This window comes from Microtus oregoni, unplaced genomic scaffold (genome assembly GCF_018167655.1).
Source record: "Microtus oregoni isolate MIOR12 unplaced genomic scaffold, Mior012 000082F_ref0000272, whole genome shotgun sequence".
Classification (NCBI taxonomy): domain Eukaryota; kingdom Metazoa; phylum Chordata; class Mammalia; order Rodentia; family Cricetidae; genus Microtus; species Microtus oregoni.
Genome location: NW_024544542.1, coordinates 3,814,269 through 3,840,313, shown reverse-complemented (window position 1 = coordinate 3,840,313; position 26,045 = coordinate 3,814,269). Strand labels below are relative to the sequence as shown.

Sequence of the window (26,045 nt, the reverse complement as noted above, 5' to 3'; positions counted from 1 at the left end):
CCGACTAGAGTTTGCAAAAATGGCTCAGCAGATATAAGCAATTGTTTTTCTTGAAGAGGACCCGACTTCAGCTCTCAGCACCAACACAGTGGCTGACAACCAACTGTAACTCCAGTTCTGGGAAATCCAACACCCCACCTCTGATCTCTTCAGGGACCAGGTACATACATGATGCATATACTATGTGCAGGCAAAGCACTCATATCCATAAAATAAAACTAAAAACAGTTGTTTTGTTTTTTAATGTCTAATATACAGGCTGTAAAACTGGCTTGGTAGTTAAGAGCACTTTGCTGCTCTTGCATAGAACACAAGCTCAGTTTCCTGCAACTATATGGTGGCTAAGGACTACCTGTTATACCAGTTCCAGGATATCCAATCCCTCTTATGTCCTCTGTGGTCAGCAAATATGAAATGGTACATATACATACACGCAGGCAAGACATTCATGTACATAAAATTAAAACTGATAAGTCTTAAAAAATAATTTGTCCAAAAAACTGAAAAAATTCCAACTGAAAACAAATAAGGCTTCTCTAGTGTTAAAAAGAACTTCATCACTGACAATGACTTCAGGTAGCTTTTACAGCTTATTGTAAAACAAAAATCAAAACAAAACTTTAAACACAAAACAAAACTTTTAATAAAGTCTTAAACTCATTGACTTAATTTGAAGATTAATAACCTAAAAAAACTTAAGTCTTACCTGATCATTTAACTGCCGAATTGTTTTCTCTATATGTGGCAAAAGGCCACGGAATGTAAACTCTTGTATAAACTGTCGAATTCTATCATGATCAGTAAGTGTTAAACAAGCACCACGAATCACTCCAGTACTTGCTTTCTTGGTTTCACGCACTGAAGCAGACTTTGTATGATCTGAGCCATCGGTATTAGGAGGGTCACCGCATTGGTCTAATTGAAGTGGATGAACTCTGAAGCTATTTGGTAAACCATCTACTGAAAAACAAATCTCTCTTTTACTCTCAGAACGCAACACAAAATGTAACAAAACTACCATACTATTAAAGTAAAAAAATGACAAAACTTCCCTCTGTGTGTATCTGAGATGAAACATCATTAACATTTTCCCATTTTATATTAAACACTTGAACTGGAGAGATAGTTCAGAGAAGGCTGCTTGACAACGGTTTGATTCCTAGAACCCACACATGAAAAGGACAAACTGACTTCCTACAGGTACTGAACTCCACACACACGACGTTGCGCCCACATGCAGAAACATACATGCATGCCCACATATGTAAATGTGTGCAATAAAAAAATTTTAATTAAGGCGCTTGAGTTAATAACTGTTGCCTGCATATTAAGTTTAAGAACCTAGGCAACTCAGTTTTAAAATACTACAGTGAATTACCTTATTTTTGGAGAGCAAGCAAGGTTTTATTGAGAAACAGAGCAATAGCTCCCAAAGCAGGGAGGGTTCTGCTTTAAAGAGCTGCATTGTATTACAGCAGCTGCACATGGTGCACATGTCTATAAGCCCAGCAATTGGAAATTTGAGAGAAATGGATCTCAAGTTCAGAGGCAGGCAGTGAGTTTCAGGCCAGCCTGAACCAACGGTAAGACCAATAAAACAAACAAACAAAAAATTTAGAACCATTATTACCAAAACTACAATTTAAAATATAGGAATATAGTTCTAAAAATCATATGAATTTGTGAAATTATACTATATATTACATTTCCCTGGCTTTTTAAAAGAGAAAGCTAATAGCATTATTCCCTTTTTAATGTGATATTAATATTCTGATTGACCAGCCATGATCATTTTTTAAATTTTTATTTGTGTGTACATGAAGCTCATGGAGGCCAGCAGAGGGCGTTAGGTTCCCCGAGAGCTGGAGGTATAGGCAGCTGTGAGTGGTCTGGCTTGGGTACTGAGATCTAACTCAGGGTCCTCTGAAAGATCAATAACCACTGATCCATCATCTCTCTAGCCCTCATGAGCCACTATTCTTATAACACAAATTCAAATGTAAAGTATAAAAAACAGAATCCAAAGAACTGCATAAAATAAGAAGAAACATTAACTTCTGAGCCAGGTGTGCTGGCACATGTCTATCTCCTAGTACCTAGCAGGTAGAGAGAGAAAATTCTAAGTTCAAGGACAGCTTATACAGAAAGATACCTTAATTTCTCACTACTTTGGAAGACAGGACAAGAAAATCCCAATTTAAAGAATAGTCAATAACTTAGTCAAAACCTTGTCATAAAATTTGAAAAAGGAGGGGTAGCTTAGAGATGGTTTAGTAGTTAGCAGTATTTACTTCTCCTGCAGAGGACCTGAGTTAACTTCCCAGCACCCACATCAGGCAACTCACAACCACCTGTATGTAACTCAACTCTGAGTGGATCTCAGACCTCCTTTGGCACCAGCATTCAGAAACATCCCCACACATAAACACACATACACATAATTTAAAATAAATCTTTTAAATTTTTTTCAAAGAAAAGGGGTTTGGGGATATGTCAGAGATAAAGTATGTAACTAGCATCTGCAAAGTCTTAAACCCAATCACCAGTACTGAAAGGGGTTGGTGCTGAAAGTGCCCATCCTTTATCTGTGAAGGTTAGAATGCTTTAATAATGAAAAACAGTTTCAGTCAAAAGGGAGCTTAGAGACAATATAACAAGACCTTTGATTTCGTTATCTAGTCCATCCAATGAGAGCAAGTTACTATCAGAATTCTTATTGGAGGTCATAGTACAAGGGCCATCTTCATATGATTCCTAGAAAAATAAAATACAAATAAAATACAATAAAATACAAAAGCATTAGCAATATAATTAATCGTGTTTAAATATTACACTATTGCCTATGACTCTTCTGCTGAATATGGCTTCATGTACTTGCTGAAGGAATACTCTTCTGGCCTTCTAATTTCAGCATATCGTATTGTCATAATGATCCATAATGTTGCAGCTTAATTCCTTATGCTAATTCTTCTGCATTCAAATGATCTGTATCTCTTTTTTTTGTTTTTTTGTTTTGTTTTTTTGGAGACAGGGTTTCTCTGTTGTTTTGGAGCCTGTCCTGGAACTAGCTTTTGTAGACCAGGCTGGTCTTGAACTCACAGAGATCCGCCTGCCTCTGCCTCCCGAGTGCTGGGATTAAAGGCCTGCACCACCACCACCCGGCAATCTGTATCTCAAATGTATCTCAATATTCATGCACACAGATATTTATATAGGCACATAAATATGTTCATGAATCCTAAAAAATAATAGCAAAATGTATCTCAATATTCATGCACACAGATATTTATATACACATATAAATATGTACATGAATCCTAAAAAATAAGGCAAGAAAAAAAAGGACAACTTCAAAATCTGCCAGGTCATAGAAAAAAATGCTAGAGTGGATTCAGAATATTCTGAAGGGCTGTGAAAAATACCCAACACAGTATTCCATTCTAGAAAGGCACTGAATACTCAGGCCATCCTCGAACCCTAGACTACTTCATGAGACCAATGAAAATAGGCTATTATTATTCTGAGTGCCAGAACTTGATAGCAATAGATAAAGCCAGGTAGGAAACTCTGTGAACCTTCCCTCCAGACGACTTCAGAAAGTTGGTATTCTAGCCTGGAATAATATAACAGAGCATAGCTATACTCCGAGTATTAAGAATTGTCTAAATTCATCACTGACAGGGCTCCCCTAAACAGGCTATGTGGACAGCAATATAAAGAGCAACCACAGTTGGTCCTCAAGTTGCTCCTTACTTAAGGAGACATGCTTTCAAAAAGTGAAAACAAAAGTGGTAACCTTTAATGATTCTCAAACTCTGGCTTCCTAAGATTCTGAATTATATTCTCTCCAACACCTCTGTCTTCCACTAAAAGTTCTCAAACTAAAGAATCAGACTGGCATTTCCTTACAGAACCTTAGACAGCCCACTATGAACTGAACTTTTCAGTACTACCTTTATTTTGAGCATGGTCCTGAAAAAGAAAAAAAAAGCATAAAAAAAAACAAAAAATAAAACTGTTTTACATTCAGTCAGGTGGTGTGGGTTCTTTTATATCTAAAGATTTCCCCACAACATAATCTGAAAGAAAGTCAGTATTACTCCATATATCAAAATGAGTAAAATGGGCTTGAGAAATGGCTCACTACTTAAGCGCACTTACTGAGGCAGGATGATTAAAATCAAGACAGACAGCTGGGCTACTTAACAAGTTCACAGCCTGTCTGTACAATACGTCAAAAAAAGAAAGAAAGAGAGAGAGAAAGCAAGCAAGCCAATCCTAGTGATTCATACCTTTAATCTTAGCACTCTATGGGCCGAGATTAGGTAGGTCTCTGGGAATTTTAAGGCCAGCCCGATCTATACAACAGGTTCCAGGCCAGTCAGTTATACATATTAAGACTCTGTTTCCACCCCCAAAAAATAAAAGAAAAATCTACAAAAATACAACTTTTGTGGTTTCGATCAGTTTTTCAAATGTACCTGGTGTTGAATACTATTTTTCTGGAGATACTGACTCCAAGGATCTGGTATCTGTTCATCTGATGCTCGATTCGGTGCTCGAGAATTAATTTTAAGTAAATAGCAACCCTGAGTTCCATATTTCTGTTTCATTTCTTCATAAATTGACTCAGCTCTAAAGAAAGGAGAAAAAACTTGGTAATAACCTTAGACTTCAGACAGAATTTAGTAGACCTTAGACAATAGTTGTTAATTTTTTATTTATTTCTCTTTATATTATTTTTATGCTTTTTTCTGTAGGGAGGGAAATGACACATACAGCATTGCACATGTGGACATCAGAGGACAACTCGCAGAGGCTGGCGCTCTCTCTCTACTACATGGGTTCTATGGATTGAACTCAGGTCATCAGTCTTAGAATCAAGCACCTTTATCTACTGAGACATCTGGTAATACTGACAACAGAGCTTATTTTATTTAGATTTTTAAAAAATGTATGTAAGTCTGCATGGATTTGATGTGCACTGTACCTGCATGCAAGAGCTCAAGTAGGCTAGAAGAGGGTATCAGATCCCCTGAGGCCAAACTACAGGCAGTCTCAAGCTGCCACGCGGGTGCAGGGACCTGGACCTGAGTCATCTGCAAGAGTGGCAAGTGCTCTCAACCATGAGCATCACTCCAGCCAAGAACAAACATTTCAAATAATCCAAGAATGCCCTCCAAAAAGGCAAAACAGAAAATTAGAGGTTATAAAAATTTAAACAAAAACTCATGATTCTAATCAAAACAGTAGTATCTGTTGTATGGGTAATTCTAATGACCAAACTCATTTGGGGAAACTACAAAAAGCAAAACTAGCTTCTTTACAGCACAGCCCATCTCGGAGCCTTCCACATTAGCTACAGCAGAGACTGCCCATTTCCCGAGCCACTTCAAACATACAGTTAACAACTTTCTGTCAACTATGGAAACTCATCCTCAGAAAGTATAATTTGAGAGTATCTTTTAAAAACATTTATTAATAAATGAAAATTTTAAGACCAAAGAAATGTTTATAGGACAGGGAAGAAAAGGAAAGAACTATAGCAAAGCAGATGAAGCCCTCACTATACAGACCAACCTTCGTGCTTACAGAACTTAAAGAAGCTGAGCCTTGAGCTACTTCTCAGACTAAAAAAATAAGAAAATAAACAAAAATTTAAATTTTGAAAAACATGTATGTCAGTCATCTTTAGCTACATACCAAGTTTGAGGCCAGCTTAAGCTACATGAAATATACTTTAAAAAAAGAAAAGAAAAAGGAAAGGAGGAAGGAAAACAAAGAAAGAAAATTACTAAACATGTGAACTGTTGGTAGAGAAAATGAAATGTGACAACTTAAGAAAAAAATGGTGAACTAGACTTTACGCTCAATCTCACCTATCCAATTATAATCAGTGATCACTTATGTTCAAAACAAGGTTGTAAATTATAGGTCCCAAATGGCAATGAGATACCAAACATAGCATACAAGATTAATTTGATCCATGCCTCGAAACAAAAGGCAAAGTAAACTCCAAAGTCATAAACATAAAATTATTTTTATGCTTATATTCCAAGACTTCATTAAAGACCAGCAAGATAATTCAGCAACTTGCTAGGGCTGGAGAGATGCCTCAGAGGTTAAGAGTATTAGTTGTTCTTCCCGAGTCCTGAGTTCAATTCCCAGCAATCAATAGGTGCTGCACAACCATCTATTATGAGATCTGGTGCCCTCTTCTAGCATGTAAGCATACATGCAGGCAGAAGACTATATATAACAAATTAATCTTAAAAAAAAAAAAAAGCACTTGCCACCTACAACCTAAATTCAATGCCCAGGTCCCTGTGATGGAAGAAGAAAACCAACCCCTTAAAAGATGACATCTGACCTCCACATGGATGCCATAACACATGTGCGTATGCAGACATGTACACAGACACACAAACCAAAAAAAAGTGATTCAACTTAAAAGATAAAATAATTAAAATTTAAAAAGCAATGCTTACCTCTGTTCATCTCCTGAAGTTACATCATGCAAAAGCACATAATATTTAAGTGTATTTGGGATAAACCACTTAGGGTAGGAATAATCACTGTTGTGCTGAATTCGATGCTGTTCTTGTGACAACTTTGAAAACTGCTCCATAGGTTCAGCTTCAGCAGATGACGCCACCAACATACCTTGTAATCATACTGTCAGGGAAATTATCACATCGCTCACTGATAAACAGTGCCTTATTAATATAAATTTTAGGAGAAATTATCTGGCCAGGCCTCATATCACAGACTGTAATACCAGCTACTCAGGAGGGTTGAGGCTAGAGTTCCAAGTTAGAACTGTGAGTCCAAGGCCAGCCTGAGCATCTAAAAAGGAGACTCTTCCTCTGGCTTCCATGTATACAAGCATACACACTTGCACACTCAGATAAGCATACACCAATGCACCATGCACGCTACATTCATACATGTATCTCAACTACCCAGATCAGAAAATAATTTTGAATGTGGTATCATTACCAATAAAAAATAATTTCTCCATACTCTATAACTTATCAAGTATTTTGTCTTTGTTTTTACAATTAACAAATTCCTGGCTTACAGATGACTTAAAGGATACATGCTAAATAGTGGTTCAGAAACTCATGATCTGATGCTGGCATGGACTGCAGAAATGTCTCTCTGTAAGACTCAAACCATGGAGTAGTAGCTAAAATTAACAAGATGCAAAATGGTTAGAATTCAGTAGAATCAGTTTATAAAATAAAGAAAATAATTTCTAGTAATAAACAAGTACTTTTACCTGTTCTTTAAGATATATAAAAGCAAACAGCACAATTTATTTGCAGATGCAGCATTTTATATAAATACATCAAGTCATTCACATAAAAAGAAATATATAACATGCAGCATGTATATTTTAAGCTATTCATGCAAATCCATTTATATATGGTACTCAGGTCAACAGAATGAAGGTGTCACTCCCAGCTCACAGTGACTAGAACTAAGTTCTAGGTTCCACACCAGTTAGCTCACAGACATAAGCAGACCCTGCTCTAAGCGATCCTGTTGTACATCATTTGCTCTCCACCAAGATGATCTTACCCCTCAGGAGAAACTGGACAGTATGGGAAGGTAGCTGTGGTTGTCACAACAGAGAAGGAGACATGACTACTGGTGCTTACGGAAAGAGGTCAGAAAACCAAAGACATCTTACAGTGCACAGAGCAAAACAGCTCCAGACACACAGAGAATCACCTGGCTCAAACTGTCAAGATGGGTGTGACTGACAAATTCTATAGCTTGATGACTTGAGTATGACTATAACAAAGCCTTTTAAAATTTTACATATTTTATTACTGTGTGCATGTGTTTGTATGTATGTGGAGGTCAGAGGACAACTTTCAGTTTGGTTCTGTTTACACCATAAGTTCTGGGACTGAACTCAGGTTGTCACACTTTCAGCAACAAGCACCTTTACTCACTGAGTCATCTCACTGATCCAACAAAGCCTTTCTAAAGAGAATTTCAAAGGATAATTATTTTATGATCAAGTCAACTCTTTAGCGATTCACATTACATCTTTTAAAAAAATTTGAACATACTAAACTTAATTGGTCAAGGTAGTTTAAGCCTCTAATCACAGCACTCAAGAGACTGAGGCAGGAGAATTACAAATCTGACACCAGTCTGACAGTTGCATGAAAGAGAGAGAGAGAAGAATGCTAGATAGAGCTGGTTAGACAGGCATAATGGCATATGCCTGTAATCCTAGCACCTAGATAGAGCTGGTTAGACAGGCATAATGGCATATGCCTGTAATCCTAGCCCCTAGATAGAGCTGGTTAGACAGGCATAATGGCATATGCCTATAATCCTAGCACCTGCAAGGTAGAAGCTGGAGGACCGGGCATAAATGACTAGAAAAGGAAAAAAAAAATGTGCTGGTCAAATACCATATCTCATCTGGCGCCAAATAAGCTTTTTGTTATTTGTTTGTTTGTTTGGTTGGTTGGTTTTGTTTGGTTTTGAGATATGTTCTAACTATGTCACCCTACCTGGCCTTTGATTACCAGAATCCAGGACAACCAAGACTTACAAAGGGAGACCTGTCTCAAAAACAAACAAAACAAAACAAAAAATACAACAAATGTCCTACAAGAAATCCTCCTGTGTAGCAGGCAGTGGTGGTGCACACCTTTAATCCCAGTACTCAGGAAGCAGAGGCAGAGGTAGAGGCAGAGGCAGGCAGATTTCTGAGTCTGAGACCAGCCTGGTCAACACAAGAGAGTTTCTGAACAGCCAGAGCTACAAAGAGAAACTCTGTCTTAGAATTTAAAAAAAAAGAAAAGAAAAAAAAAACAGTTCACATTTGCAATATGGTTAGGAGGACAATTCCCAACAATATTATAATCTTCATGAAAATGGAGAATGAATGACACAACTATATGTATTTGTCACAATAGGAAACTAATTTTCTCATCAACTAGAACATATTCTTCCCTCCAAATCAGTTAAAAAATAATCTCCAGCTATAAAATTCATTGATTTATTATCAATAGCAAGAAAAGAGATACCAAAAATTGTCATTAAGTGATGGGGGAGAGTCTTCTGTTTTGTGTTAATTTCATTGGTTAAATAAAGAGACTGCCTTGGCCCTTTAATAGGACATAAAATTAGGTAGGCAGAGTAAACAGAACAGAATGCTGGGAGAAAGAAGCAGATTGAGAAGTTGCCATGGTTCTCCCACTCCAGACAGACGCAGGTTAAGATCTTCCCTGGTAAGCCACCTCGTGGGCTACACAGATTATTAGAAATGGGTTAGGTCAATATGTAAGAGCTAGCCAATAAGAGGCTGGAACTAATGGGCCAGGCAGTGTTTAAAAGAATACAGTTTCCATGTAATTATTTTGGGGCATAAGCTAGCCACGCGGGCGGCCAGGTGCCGGGGATGCAGCCTCGCCCCTCCTACTACAACAATTACGTAAAATATCTCATTGAAAATGGCTCATTTCACAGAAATGAATATATATACACCAATTTTGATTATTTTACCTTTATTGCCTTACTAATGTTAAAAAATTAACAAAATAAACAGCAACAAAAGAAAAAACTGTATTCATATGAGCAAGTTTCTGTTTGGTAGTAGATCTTCTATGAGCCAGGTCATACTATATTATCTGTATTAACCTGAATGTGATGTCAAATACCTGCACTCCTGGCAGCTACAAGGTAAAAGCAGGAAGATCAGGAGTTTGAGGCCATCCTGGGCTATGACTCTATAACAAAGGGGAAAAAAATTAAGAAAAAAAAAAGGCTAGAAGGCCCTTATATCATCAGGACTAAACTATGATCCATTCATTAAATGATATGCTACATAAGCTATGTGTGATTCATCCATTAAATGGTATATATGTAACTAAAAGAGGAAACTCCATATGGCTGTGAAGTAAAATCTCTAACAGCCAAAGCTAAACAGAGAGGCTCATACTTGTAAGTCTGAGGTAGCAAGAGCTATGAGTTCAATGCCAACCACGACTATAGCACAAGATTGTGTCTCAAAATAAACAAACAAGCAAACAAACAGACAAAACAAAGTAGCAACCAAAAGTCTGCATTTTTATGTAAGAAAGGGAAAAATACATGAAAAGTTACACACATGTTTATATTTTCAAAGACAAATAACAAAAAGATAAACCTAACACATGTGGGCTGTGGATATAGCTCTGTAGTAGGACACTTGTTAGCATGCATGAGGTCCTCGGCTGAATCCCAAGCACAATCACAAGAAAAAAAGCCTAATACAACTAATTATCTCTAGGAATGAAGAAAAGAGAATGGGAGAAAGGGATAGAGAAGAGGAGGGGAGGGGGGGGAAGGGAGGAGGGAGGGAGGGAGAGAGGGAGAGAGAGAGAGAGATAGAGAGAGAGAGAGAGAGAGAGAGAGAGAGAGACGGAGACAGAGATAGATATGCAGGGAGGCCAACTCAACTTCTCAACTACAAGTTTTGATTCTGTGTCTGAGACAGAGGTCTCATATAGCCCAGGCTGGCTTGAACTCTCTGTGCAGCTAAGGGTGGCCTTAAAGTCCTTGTGATTTGAATATAAAATGCCTCCATAGGCTCATGTATTTGAATATTTGGTCCCAGCTGGAGGCACTGTTTGGGAAAGTTATAGAAACTTTAGATGGTGTAACCTTTCTGGAGGAAATACTTCACTAGAGGTGGGCTTTCAGGTGTTCTAGGCTGGCCCTATTTCTTATTCTCATTCTACTTCGGTACGGCCAAAATAATGTGACTGGCTGGCTTTGAGGCCATTTCTTCCCTCAGAATAAATCCTTTCTCTTAACCAGAGCAACAGAAATGAAACTAATTGACACTTCTGGTCTTTGTTTCAACCTCCCAAGTGCTGGACCTGCAGGTGTATGCCTCCACACACAGCTTTTCTGGCGTTAAGGATTCAACTTAGACTGTCATACATGATAGATAAGCACTCTATCAGTGAGCTACACTCCTAATTGTGTTTCATAATTTGACCTCAGAACTTAATAAACATAGTTATTACTATGTTAAAATTATACATAATTTTTAATTAAATAAAAAGAAAATGGCAAGATACATACTTATACACACTGGAAATAGACACTAGACCTTAAGCACAGGTGCATGAAGCAAAACATAAATGGGTTTCCATCCTTCAGACAGGTCACATTCAGGTGAACAAGTAAATTCTCCTCTCAGCTACATGTTTTTCTGAGGGGCTGTGAAATGTGATTCCTTTGTCTGTCTTTAACTTTGTTAACTTCCAATAAACTATTTTTGCTATATTTTTCAAATTATGCTTTTTGTAGGAAATGGAGAGAAACGGTACTTTTTAATTTTCGTGTTTAACACAAGACTAACACCTAATGACAATTCTTTCACCTTAAAAATGTTTCTACATAGCTTGGGATGAAAACTATTTTGCTCCTATTCCTTGTTTTTATTGACAAGTGAAACAGCAGTCATGATACCCTGTGAATGTTTCCTTCATAAAGCCAGGCAAACACTTGGGTGGATGCAAGAGATGAGGAGCTCACAGCCATCCTTAGCTTCAAAGGAGGGTTGAAACTAGCATCTCTCTATACAATGCACTTTGCCAGTATGTTTTTCATTTTTATCGAAATAACATGCAGTTCAAACTAGACTATTCCATAGCAATGTATGGATTTAAGAAATAGATAATAGATGATGAACAAGTAAAAGTTTAAGAGAACCCTAAGACCACCTTCACATCACAGGAAAATTAGAGATGCATTAACTGGCACAAATACGAAAAAGTGGTGGAAAATAGGTCAGATAAGGAATACCACGAGAACAATCTGGAAAAAGAGACCCATCACAAGAAATACCTGTATATAACGAGGATTCTTTCAATTCCATGAAAGTGTCTTTCCAATTACTGTACCAAGGAACACTAGCTTTAATTGACCGATCTGATGAAGAAAATATGGCACTGTTAAGCCAGGCTTATGAGGAAAACACATAACAGTTAAAGCTTAAACAGAATGAGTGAAAAGTATGCCAACTCACTCTAACAGAAAACCTAAGTTCTGGGCATAGAACTAACAATGATTGGAATGGATAAATTTACTTTTAAAATAATCCCCAGGGCATCAATCTGTCATGATGAAATCTCATTCTAATTAATTCCATACTTCACTGTATCTCATTCCAAGGTTTCAGAGATAAAATGAGGCTCAGTGGTAGAGTGCTTATACTTAGCAAGGCCTGTGGTTCAGTCCCAGCAGCCAGATAAATAAACTGAAAGGAGTAAATTTTGAAGTAATAGGGAAGAAGCCAAAGAAATCATTTTCTTTTGGTTTATATATACTAATAGTTGGGTTTTTCTAAAATTTGTCTGAACAGTTCAGCTACAGTAGTATCTCTGCCTGCTTTTATAAGCAAAGGACACACGCCCTCTAAAGAGGAAAGTCTCTGAGAACACAAGTAATGTAATTAGATAAGTTTCACAGTCAAATAACTACACTATTCCTATAAATAATCTAGAGAAAGCCACTTTAACAAGATACTTAAAATTAAATCTGCTCTACAGTAAACAAGTAGCAATTTAAAAATTTCATCTCTAAAGAAACTAAATGTTCCCAAAGAAAACAATTACAAATAATAAAAACTGACAACCAATAATTCTAAGTCTACAAAGTCTCACCACAAAATGAAGAACTGACTAATGAGTTTTCACTGTATCCAGTAAACATCTTAACACCTCAATGTGAAAGAGGAAGCAAGCTTTGAACAGATGTGAGGAACTTTTCAACATGAAAAGGACCAAACAGAAAAAGAATATGAATGAGAGAAAAGGTGCAGAATAAAAGAAAATTGAAAACTAAAAAGCCATTAATAATTAATTAAAATTAATCTATCAATATCCTGAGTTAAAATGAGAGAGAGAGAGAGAGAGAGAGAGAGAGAGAGAGAGAGAGAGAGAGGAACCCAGAAATCGAATACATATCTCGGGGTGGGAGGTGGAGATGGAGACTGGGTCTCACTATGTAGCCCTGGCTGTTCTGGAACTCACTATGTAAACCAGGGTGTCCTTCAAACTCAAACTCAGAGATCCTTAATCATCTGCTGCGATTAAGAGCATGGGCCACCACACCTGGTCTCAAAGAAATGCCTTTTTAAAAAAAGATAGCAAGCATTAAAATGTCAATAAAAGAGCCAATATAAAGTAAAAAGAAAATCTACAATATTCATAAGAATGATCAGAATACTGAATATCAATTCAAATTCTACAGCCAACTACGAATAGCTCCAGGGAAAAAACAAATGGAGAAATAAATAATTAAAGAATATTCTCAGGACTAAAGACTGTGCATGACCAGATGGTTATAGTTCCTCACTCCCCTAAATGGCCCAATGTACATCACAAACAGCACAGCAAAGAGCCTCTTCTAATCAAAACTGAGAATAAGTACGGTTCTTAAGAACAACACTAAAAAGCTAGAAGTATCAAATCTGAAGGAAAACACTTCTAACTGGTACAGGTAAACTACTATAAGTCAACCATAAAATACATTTTCATTAACTTCTCAAAAATTTTATCTTAAGGGGCCAGAAAGATAACGCCATGGTTAAGAGAATTAGCTTCTTTTCCAGAGGACCCAGGTTTTTCTGTTCTCAGCATCCACATGGTAGCTCACAACTATCTGTAACTCTAGTCCCAGAGGATTCAATGACCTCTTCTGCCTCCACAGGCACTATACACATGTAGTGCACAGACATACATACACACAAAACACCCATAGAAAAAAATAAAAGCATTCTAAGAATTCTTTAAGTAGTTAAAAAATATATTTTAAAAGTATTATCTTCTATACACCCTTCTCAGAAAGCTACTAGGGAAGGCTCCTCTGCAAATCAAAGAAATACATCAAAACAGGTAACGATGAATCAAGACCAATTACTTGCTATAATCCTAACACTCAGGAGCTGAAACAAAAGAATCTAGCCCTGAGTGGGAAATGAGCCAGGGGCAGTGAGTTCTAGTGCAAACTATATAACAGAGTAAGAATCTGTCTACTTGCGCGCGTGAGCACACACATACAGAAAAAGAGAGAGAGAGAGAGGGAGAGGGAGGAGAGATATGAATGAAAGACTATAAAGAAAGAAAAACTGGGCTGGAGAGATGGCTCAGAGGTTAAGAGCACTGGCTGCTCTTCCAGAAGTCTTGAGTTCAATTCCCAGCAACCACATGGTGGCTCACAACCATCTGTAATGAGATCTGGTGCCCTCTTCTGGCCTGCAAGTATACATGCAAGCAGAACATTGTATATGTAATAAATAAATAAATCTTTTAAAAAAAGAAAAAGAAACACCGACTAGCTGCTTCAGTAGATAAATGCCCTTGCTACCTGAGCGTAAGCCTGAAAATGAGTATGATCCACAGAACCTACAAAGAACCTCACAATGTCCTCTGATCACACATGCACCATGGTGCATATACACATACATTCAAAAATAAGGATAATATTAATAACGCAAAATAAAGAGAGAAAAAGAAGGAAATCTCTAGGATGACAACTGTGGAAAGTGCCCTGGAGTAAGGAGTTCAGGATGGAGAAGATGTACATTTTTCAACTTCTGTTTTGTTATCTTTGGCCAATGAATGTTCTATTTAAAACTGATTAAGACATGGATACCAATATAAAGATGCTAGGTGCGATATCTCACACCTTTAATTCCAGCACTCAGAATCAAACTGAGAGGTGGATCTCTGTCAGTTCAAAGTCAGCCTGGTCTACATAAACAAGTTCCAGGCCAAACAGGACTACAGAGTGAGACACTGTCATTCGTGAAAGAAAGGAAGAACGGACAAAAACAGACAAGAAAAAAATGACTTAGAAAATACAACATCAGGCTAGTGTGATAGCTGTCACACCTGACAATCTGAGTTCTATTTCTAGAACCCACATGGTAGTAAGAGAGAAGCATCTTCCACAAGTTATCCTCTCTGACCTCCACACGTGTTCTATACAGATACATATAAATGTAATAAAAGAAATTTAGTAGAGCTGGATGGATGACTCAGCAATTAAGAGCACTTGTTCTTGCAGAGGACTTGGGTTCAGTTTGCAGCACCTACATGATATTTCACAACTGTCAGTAACCCCAGTTCCAGAAGATGGATGCCCTTCTTTTACCTCCTCGGGCACCAAACATGCACATGATACACATAAACATGCGAGCAACACACACACATAAGTCTAAAACATTCTGAGAAAATACACACCATAAAAAACAATAAAGAAGCTGGCAGGACAAAGAACAGAATTGCTATCTTTTCCATGTTTTCTAAGCAATCTATTTATGTGCAAATATCACTGTTACTTTTTTTTTTTTAAAAAAAAAAGGAAGAGGGACCTTGGAGGTCAGAAAAATACTTTCAGTACAAAAATAGATGCTTTGCTGGACATAGTAGTACATGCATGTGGTAGTTTTAAGGAAAATGGCCCCATAGGCTTGAAGGGACTGGCACTATTGAGAGGTGGCCTTTTTGGAGTAGGTGTGGCGTTGTTGGAGGAAATGTATCACTGGGAGTAGCTTTGAGGTTTCAGAAGCTCAAGCCAGGCCTAATATGTCTCAGTCTCTTCCTGCTGCCTGCTAATGCAGATGTAGAACCTCTCCCGCACCGTGTCTGCCTGCATCCCACAATGTTTCCCACCATGAAAATAATGGTCTAAACCTCTCAACTATAAGCCAGCCCCAATTAAATGTGTTCCTTTCTAAAATTTCCATGGTCATGGTGTCTCTTCACAGCAATAGAAACCCTAATTAAAACAATGCCTATAACCCCAGAAAGCCAGGGAGAGACTGAGGAGGAAGGAAGGACAACAGCTGGAGGCCGGCTTGAGCTATATAGTGAATTGCCAGTCAACCTGTCCGCCTATCAGCCTAGGAAAACTAATGTGGAGGTTTGAATGTGAATGGTCCCCACAGGTTCACATGTTTGAATGCTGAGTCCCTAGCTAGTAGAATTGTTTGGGAAGGAAGTTTGGGGAGGGGAATTTGAGGATTCAAAAACCCACATCAGTTCAGTTAGTTATCTCTCTACCTTTCGGCTGTCGCATCAAGATACAGCTCTCTGGCTACTGCTCCAGTGTCATGCCTGCATGCTCCCCAACAAGATGGTCAGGAACTCAACCCTAAAACTATAAGCAAGCCCCCAAATAAATGCTTTCTTCTTTTAGAAGTTGCCTTGGGGCCGGGCGGTGGTGGCGCACGCCTTTAATCCCAGCACTCGGGAGGCAGAGGCAGGCGGATCTCTGTGAGTTCGAGACCAGCCTGGTCTACAAGAGCTAGTTCCAGGACAGGCTCCAAAACCACAGAGAAACCCTGTCTCGAAAAACCAAAAAAAAAAAAAAAAGAAGTTGCCTTGGTCATGCTGTTTGTCACAGCAATAGAGAAGCAACTAACACACTTAGCAAGACCCTGTCTTAAAACAAAAAAAGGAAAACAAAACAAAAACAACCCCACAAAACTATTTTTCATACGTGATAGGCAATTCCTCTCTATATCCTCTTAGCACTTTAGCATGGCAGATAGGCCATGTTACTACAATTATTATTTCTATAACATATTATAAATCAGAATGGAGTATGATTACTGATTAATAATTAAAAATTAAAAAAAAAAAAACAAAAAAAAAACCCTACCATTAAGGAGTCCAAACAGAGTATCATGCATGGTGGCACATGCCTTTAATCCCAGCATTCTGAAGGCTAAAGCAAGTGAATCTCTGTTCCAGGCTATCTAGGGCTACACAGTGAGAGTATGTCTCCAAAAAAAAAAAAAAAAAAACCAAAAAGAAACCCACAACAACAAAGGACAAACAGGAGGGGGGTGGAGGAGGCCACCGAAGGATGAAAGAACAAGAACCAGGAAGAAGTCTAGTCAATTTTACGTTTTCAGAGAGTTTCATACTCAGCAGCCGACTCCATTAACTCAGGGCTTGTCCTATAAAGAGTAAGATACTAATATCTGACTTATTGCCTTTCATACTTCAACAGTGATGACAGGAAAACCTTAAATTCTACCATTTCTCAGGAAAATATGCAAAATTTTTCCTCACATTAAAATATATTATTCCAGAAACTGATTAATCCTGTATCTAAAAATTCAAATTCTTTTGGCTGGTATAGCTTACTAGTGATTGACTAACATGTTTAAGGCCTCGGTCAAATCCTAATACTATAAAATAAAAAAGATAAAATGAAATTATCAGAGTGATCTATGTTGCTGAAATTAAAATTAATGGTAAAGAAAGATATGGCAGACTAAAAGATAGTAATTCTACACATACTTCTAAGCATACATACTTATAGATTAATAAGTTATTATTAATAGATTAATAGATTATATAATTATTAATAATTAATAATGGTGACTTAGAACCTGTTATTAAGTTCTCTGTATATGGCAACAAGATCTGGTTTACTTCCACTACCGTACTATTGCCATTAATGTATGGTGTGCGAAAGTGCCACAGCACCTATGTCAGAGAACAATCCTGTAAAGTCGAGTTCACATTCCCATGAGTTCTAGGCCTAAAACTCCAGTCACCAGGCTTGCATGGCAAACACTACACCAGCTGAGCCATCTCACTGGCACAGGAAGATCTTTAGCTATACAATCAGGAAGCATACAAGTGGCAGAGTAAATTAAACAAACCCAAAACAAAGAAGCTGCTGTTTTTAAGCAGATGAGAGATTGTAATTAGATGAACATACTTTTAATGTTTTCCTTTTAAGAGTTCACCTGATGTATTTTTAATAAGTAAAGACTTTCAGATACTGGAAAAGAATCACATCAAAGTTTCAGTCACTATGCATATTAATGTATTATTTTCCTTATCAGTCTTATCACGAAAACATTTACTACCTAAACCAGTATAAGCACTTATAAGACATCTATTTTATAAACATTTCCACTTAACATCAAGCAAGATTAATAACATGCCTTTCATTTAATAACTATCAAGTCATAAATAAAAACCCTGTCATCTAGTATTAGTTTCAGCATGAAACACTGATTACCCTACGTTATTTACTACGGGTGTTAGAATCAAGTAAGTTCTTGGGCTTGTCTTTCAGCATTCTGTAGGCCCAGCTCTAGCACCCTGTAGCCCTAAAGAACTGAATGAAAGGTGTCCAACAACTGAGAATTATTTTTCTAACAAAAAATTTTAGTTAAAAAAATAATAACAACACTTGTTACATACCACTGATGTTAAGATCATAATCCCCTGCTGTAATCACATTAGCGACTGATCCTTCTGCAGGTTGACTTCCAGAAACGACATCATTCAAAAGTTTCCCAATGGCTCCCGGCTGAGGTGGCTGTGTGACTATGTTGCTTACTGCTATCTTCAAATTTTTAATTATGTGCAGTTGATTATTAGGATCTCTCATGTGAACTTTTAAAAAAAAGAGAAAAAAATTTAAATTAACTTGGTATAATGTATAATAAATCAAAATTGGGTTAATGGTTTTCAAACATGAAAGAATCTCAAATCAGAAGCTAAGAATTAAAAGAATATTCTCCCAGAATACAACTGGTTTACATTTTTCCTTACAAACCAAAAGAAATACCTAACCTATTAATCATAAACTCCCTTCCTCTTAGCCAGTCATAGTGGCACATAATTCCATCACCTGTAAAGTAGTTCAAGGCCAGCCTCGGCTACATGACACTCTGTCTCAAAGGGGGAAAAATATTCTTTCCTCTCACACAATGCTACAGGTCACAATTTCCTTATAGGTCCTGTTTCCCCTACATTTAGAGTTGTCCAAAACCACCACCCATAAAGTGCCCAGTCACTTTCTGGCTTTTGGAGGCAGGATCTTTGTATGATGCATGGGTGGCCTTGAACATACAGTGATTCCCCCTGTCTCAGCATACTGGGATTACAGGTATGTGCCATCATGCCTGGCTCCCAACAAGCATTTGTATGTCTAGGCTTATTTATAATTTAATCAGTTACAAACTACATTTCCTAAATTTCCTGGGCTTCCTCCGACACTTCTAAAATTTTAAATTAAAAACATAAAGCTCATCCATATGCAGAAAATATATCCACAATCCCAGTAATTTGGGAGATATAAGCACAAGGATTATTTTGAGTTCCAAGGCAGCTTGGCCTTCAAACCATGTTCCAAGCAAGCCAAGGTCACACAGTGAGGTACACATTTCAGAAGTAGAAAAAAAAAAAGAACTATAAAATATTAAAGTATTTTGCAGGGATTATGGCTCATAACTGTAATTCAATTACTCATACAACTCAGGCCAAAGGAATGCCTTACTATAAGCTTAAAGCCAGTATAGATTACAAAATGGGGCAGCGGCATTGCCTCAACAAAAATAGATAACAGTAATAAAATAAAATATTAAAATAACATGTGTAATGAATATTAGCATGTGTATTCTGAATAACCTATGTGGGATAGTAGGCAACTCAGTTAGTAAAGATCTGATGACCTGAACTGAATCTCCAAAGTCCCAGACGGGAAGAGAGACCCAAGTACTGAAGTTGTCCTGGCATACACCATGGCATGCTGATACTCACACTCACACACATCATATACACATACACAATGATGAAAAAATAATTTAAAGTATATGTGCAAAACGTATACATAGTAGCTGATCTGACTGTGTAAAGATTAAACAAAACCAAGAGAAAGAAAGAATATTCCAATCTAACTTATAATAATTTTAAGAGAAAGAAAAAAAAATCAAGCACAGGGCTGAGGAATGCAGTTTGGATCTCCAGAACCCACATAAAACCAGACACACAAGTCCATGTGTCTATAATCCCAGAACTCCCACAAAGACATGGGTGGTGGAAACAAGAGGATCCTGGGATACTCACAGGTCAGCTAGCATAGCACATGCAGGGGCAAACAAGGAGACCCTTGTTCAAACAAGGTGGAAGGCAAGGACAGACACTGAAGGTTTTATTCTGTCCTGTGTGCACACGCACGCACGCGCACACACACACACACACACACTGTGGACACACATATGCGTAGTAATAGGAGTGGCGGGGCTGCGTCCCCAGCACCCCGGCCGCCTGGCTAGCTTATACCCCGAAATAGTTACACAGACACTGTATTCTTTTAAACACTGCTTGGCCCATTAGCTCTAGCCCTTACTGGCTAATTCTGATATCCCGATCAACCCATCTCTAATAAACTGTGTAGCTCCGGTCTTACCGGGAAGATTCAGCATGTCTGACCTGGCGGCTTGCTTCATCATGTGCGTCTGCCCGGGAGAGCGGAGCATGGCCTCTCTGAGCTCACTTCCTCTTCCTCCCAGCATTCTGTTCTGTTTACTCCACCCACCTATGTTTTAACCTATGAGGGCCAAGCAGTTTCTTTATTACTTAACCAATGAAATCAACAGATTGATATATGACACTCCCATATCACATATGCACACATATACACAAAATATTTAAAAATATAAGGTTGGGATTTTGCAGCTGAATAGGAGATGAATAGTTGTTGTATTCTATATATTCACCTGTGATTGTTTTCTCATTTAAATATACACAGACCTCCCTCAGTAATTAAAACTTCCAAACTGTATAATTATGACACAAAAAAAGAAGGGAAAGAGAAAAACAAAGGAAAATAGAACTGCAAGTACTATGATATACCTCTGAAACCTTTAGAAACATATTTTGCAAGTATTTTCCTTAAGGTTATTCCATAATTGACAAATACTATAAGCAGCAAAAAGTGTAGGGCTGGGAACTGTGCGATAGTATGCTTTCCTAGCATACTCCAGGTCCCGGGTTCAAACTAGAAACACCTTAGAGATTAATGACCTAGTTACATCAACATAGGAGTAGTTGTGATGGTTAATACTGTCAACTTGACAGGATCCAGAGTCACCAGAAGACAAACCTGAGTATGCCTGATTCTCGACTGGAGAGTCTGGATTAAGGAATGTGAGAAGACCCACCCTGAATATGGACTGCATCACACCATGGGCTCACAACCTAAGCTGAATAAAAAAAGAGAAAGTGAGGAAGTGACCTGACCACCTCCACTCATTTATCTCTCTGGTGACTATGGATATGAAGTGACCAGACAGCCTCCTTCCTGTTCCTGCTGTCATGTCTTCCAATATGAACGAATCCCTCTAAAGTCAGTCAAAAACAAACTTTCCCTCCTTTATTATATTTTTCTCAGGTATTTTGTCATTGCATTGAAAAGAGTAACTAATACAGAATTGATGGCAGAAGTGGAGCTGCTGTAGTGAAACACCTGACCATGTGATCCTCAGGCCTCAGAGATGGATTGATAAGAATGGCAAAGGGAGGGCTGGAAAGATGGCTCAGTGGTTAAGAGCATTGCCGGCTCTTCCAAAGGTCCTGAGTTCAATTCCCGGCAACCACATGGTGGCTCACAACCATCTGGAATGAGGTCTGGTGCCCTCTTCTGGCCTGCAGACATACACACAGATAGAATATTGTATACATAATAAATAAATAAATATTTAAAAAAAAAAAGAATGGCAAAGGGCTTAGAACTCTGAGGGGGTGGTGGCGCACACCTTTAATCCCAGCACTCAGAAGGAGACAGACGAATTTCTGTGAGTTCAAGACCAGCCTAGTCTACAGAGCTAGTTCCAGGACCAGCTAGGACTGTTACACAGAAAAACCCTGTCTCGAAAAACCAAACCAAACCAAAACAAAAAAAGCCCAAGAATGTTGTAAGAAGAGTTTAACAGGCCATTCTGGTAGGCATTTGTAAAATCAGACTGCCAAGAAAAACAGTAGCAGTGGAGGCCTTACTTATGGGTCTTCAAATGGGAACAGGATAAAAGCCATTCATTCATGTTATATTCTGACAAAGAGTCTGGCTGCCTCTACCTATGTTCTGAGAACTTCGGTGGGGCTGAATTCAAAGGTAATGAACTAATTTGGTTGGCTAGGAAAATACCAAGCTGGATAGCATCCAGGTTGTGTCTTGATTGCTGCTTTTACCCAGGTCTATAGTGAGAGAGAACAAGTGGTGCAAAACAGAAAGGAAACATGCCATTTGTGGGAGAAGGGAGTTTAAAGCTGAAGACAAGGGGTCAACAAGATGATTGGGCAGGTAAAGGCATTTGCTGCTAAGCCACAGACTGGAGTTTGATCACTGGATTCTTCATGTTGGAAGGAGAGAACCAACTTCTTCCACAAGTTCCTCTTACCTCTACATGAGCACCTACACACATACACATTGATGTGGGATGTCCTTCTGTATATGTGTTGCTTTTATTGGTTGATGAATAAAGCTGTTTCAGCCAATGGCTTAGCAGAGTACAACCAAGTGGAAAATTCAAACAGAGATACATAGAGTGAGAGTAGGGGGAGTCAAAGAGACACCATGTAGCTGCCGAAGGAGAAAGACACCCAGGACTTTACCCAGTAGTCCACAGCCTTGTGGCAATACACAGATGAACAGAAATGGGTTAATTTATGAGAGCTAGTTAGTAATATGCTTGAGCCATTGGCCAATTTGTAATTAATATAGTTTTGTGTGATTATTTGGGAAACAAACAAGCAGTCTCTTTTTACAAAATGGCACCCAATGTAGGGCAACTACATTCACATAAAACCTGAGAGAACTTGGGAAGGAATACTTTTTTTATTATTTTAAAAAAGAAAACAAACTATCTTTTTCCATTATACATACCAATCCAAGTTCCCATTCCGTCCACTTACTACCCTCACCCCAACCTCCATCCACTCCTCTGAGAGGGTAAGGCACTTGCTTTGGGGAAGACCCAAGGCCCTCCTTACTATATCTAGGTTGAGCAAGGTATCCATAGAGAATAGGTCCCCAAAAAAGCCAGTACAAGCAGTAGGAATAAATCCTGGTGCCATTGCCAGTGACCCCTCTGTCAGCCCCAGCCATGCAACTGTCAACCATATTCAGAGGGACTAGTTTGGTCCTATGCTTGTCCCTTCCCAGTCCAGATGGTGTTGGTGAGCTTTGGGAAGGAATTCTAGACACAAAAGAACAGAGTTATGCATGGCTTCTTGGTAGCAACATCTTCTCGGGTGGGCTCTGTTTGCTAGAGGCAAGCAAAGGCACAATTCCTTTAATAGAAGGCTCCCTGACTCAACATTAGCAGCAAAAACTATACGGCTCCTTTAAGAGTCAGCTTCCCGGTTCTTGCTGGTACTGTTATGGAGCACTTAAATGGGATCTATGTGCAGCATGTTACAATTTGCTTAATGGAAACACATAGACCTGCTGCATCACTGGAGCTGGGGTAGTGAACATGGCTAGCAGAGGGCTAGTTTGATGGGTCAGGATCAACAATAGGCAGGGCAGCGGAGTTGGTCCTAGCCATGCCTGCTTAGTATTTTTTTAAAAAAAGCACTCCTTGTCAGAAAATGTTACAGGTACACAATAAGACAGATTCAGAAAAAAAGGCCTCTGAATGGGTCACAGTGTTGGATAAATATATACAGACTTAAGAGAGAGAGAAGAAAGAGCGCAATCATAGATTAAAGGAGTAAAGATAATATTAGAATGTAATAAAGAAAGATAAGCCAGATAAAGATGGGGTATACACAGAGAGACTAGATTATGTATATTATTGTGTTTTCTTTAAATTTTTTCACTGTGAATGAGCTAAGTACAAAGAGACATTTCATTATATGGGCTGCCACGCTAAACCAACATTTATATTTTAAAGGTATCCTCACTTCAAAATTTGAGTCTAAGGATATGTTACTTTGGAAAAGAGGTTCTGCTTGTTTCCACAGAAGATGAGAACCTGTGAACTCCTTCCAGGTTAATGTGGTTGGTCTCCATGAACCCTAAAAATACTTTGCCTAACAAACAGCAGAAAGCAGTTTGGAGAAAACAATGCCCAAATTCCCAAAACGATTGTTTATAAATGCTTGTTTTCATTTTAAAAGGGCTGGTTATAAGTGATTAATGGTCACAGTCAATTTCTTAAAAAAAAAAAATTTAAAAAGGGGGAATATGATATAGTGATGAATACTTTGCACTGGTGTGGATCTTGATCTAGTGATAGAAATTTAAGGTCAATTTTGTTACACCGTGTTACTCTTGTTTACGGTATTATTTGTGCAGCTAGCTCATTTAAAAATGCAATGTATAATTAAGAAATACAGGTTAATAGTCATCTATAATAATCCAACTTTTTAGTTATGTTAGTTAAGTTTTCTAGATATATAGAGATATATTTCAGTTAGATAGATAATCTTCAACACTTCAAAGACCTACAGAATATGGCATTTAACAGGTTTTAAGAACTTAGACTTTTCTTGACAATGAGACATGTCTGCTTCGGCTGGCACCAATCTACTTCAAGAGGTTGATGGGCACTGAAGAAACTCATTAAGGAATTTGTCTTCAATGTGACAAGGCTAGCTATTTGGGCAAGAAACTGCTCATGCCTGGACTATTTGAGAGTATGCTGTATGAACTGGACATGCAGGACTCATAGAAAAGTCACTGCTGAACTTTTCAAAAGACATCATGATCCTTCAGGGTTCCTGCTTCACAGAAGAAATTGCCAGACATTCTGCAGGACATAGAAGAAAATGACTAACAAACTGCCAATATAGGCAAAACAGTCTTTCAAATTTCCTGCTTCATGGAAAAGTCTGCTGGATATTATGGGCCAGTAGGCTGAAGATGGATGCCCCAACATTACAGAAGAACTTGGGGTAACTGCTCAGGCAGCAAGATGCCTCTGTCAATTCTAGAGTTTTGGAAGTTGCTTACAATGCACTTTCTATTTACTCAGGTAATATTATATCCTTCTAGGGTCTTTGAAAACTGAGTTATAGTTTTTCCTTAGTTACGATAAAAGATAAATTAGATATGAAACTTTAGACTCAAAATAAATACTATATAATTCTTGCTTGATAACTGTTTTGTATATGTAATTTTACTATGTTAAAGTTAAAACCTTCCTTTTTAATTAGACAGAAAAGGGGAGATTATATGGAATGTCCTTCTGTATATGTGTTGCTTTTATTGGTTGATGAATAAAGCTGTTTTGGCCGTTGGCTTAGCAGAGTACAGCCAAGTGGGAAATCTGAACAGAAATACATATATATATGAGAAAGACCCAAAACTTTACCCAATAAGCCACAGCCTTGTGGTAATATGCAGAATAGAAATGGAAAGATATGAGATATGAGAGCTAGCTGGAAATATGCTTGAGCCATTGGCCAAACAGTGTTGTAATTAATACAGTTTTTGTGTATTAATTACACAAATAATTAATAATTACACAAATAATTAATTCAGGTCTGGGCAGCCAGGAAACAACATATACAATACATACAATAAAATATAAGTATAATATATAATACACAAACAAAATACATAAGTATAAAAAATAAGTTATAGACAGGCTTTGTTAGTGAGAAAAGAGATGTAATTATTAAAGAGATTGGCACAATTCCAGAAAAAACCTGTTTTAAATTGAAACAATAGGAAAAGTGCCCAGAGAGCAAGACTCCACTTTAGTACAACATCTTGTGAAAATTCAAATTCCCTTAAAGGAATCTAAACAGAATGCTACTAAATGGGTGCCCTGCTCAAAAACAACTAATCTTGGAAGGCACAGAGAACAATTCAACTGTCCAAGAGGCCTAAACTCCATCTCAAGCTGGTAACGCTTAGCATCATACACATAGTACTAGTTTTACAGGCATGGGAGTTGCAAGAGTGAAGGGCACAGGCCACGGTTCTAAAGCACCACTGAGGCACAGCAATGTGTGGCAGGGTTTGATTCCCTGCTAAGAGAGCCTAAGAGACCACAATGTGAAGCTGGGAAGGTGAAGCCTCAGCAACACTTGGAGACCCTAGGATGCAACAAAAAGGCCAGGGCAATGGGATATCTGCTTAGGAAAGCTACAGGAATGGAGTGAAACCGGTTTGAGAGACTGTATGTGTTGCAGTTGGCAAACCAGGAAGGGTGGAGATACCCAAGCCATCTGGAGCACAGTTCCAGATACCCA

General features: G+C 38.1%; 1 protein-coding gene across 4 annotated transcripts in view; it reads right to left on the bottom strand.

The window, feature by feature from the left end:
• LOC121441873 (trafficking protein particle complex subunit 8) overlaps nt 1–26,045 on the bottom strand; it is an 88,611-nt gene that overhangs the window by 46,825 nt on the left and 15,741 nt on the right. The window contains exons 2-8 of one of the 4 annotated variants that reach the window (XM_041643205.1): nt 18,258–18,452; nt 11,869–11,952; nt 7,100–7,189; nt 6,489–6,663; nt 4,482–4,635; nt 2,661–2,754; nt 707–960 (exon numbers count right to left, since the gene is read on the bottom strand). In XM_041643205.1, the coding sequence (XP_041499139.1) occupies nt 707–960; nt 2,661–2,754; nt 4,482–4,635; nt 6,489–6,663; nt 7,100–7,189; nt 11,869–11,952; nt 18,258–18,452 (1,046 nt within the window). The remainder of the gene's footprint in view (nt 1–706; nt 961–2,660; nt 2,755–4,481; nt 4,636–6,488; nt 6,664–7,099; nt 7,190–11,868; nt 11,953–18,257; nt 18,453–26,045) is intronic. The other 3 variants (XM_041643207.1, XM_041643208.1, XM_041643209.1) reach the window with 3 other exon arrangements.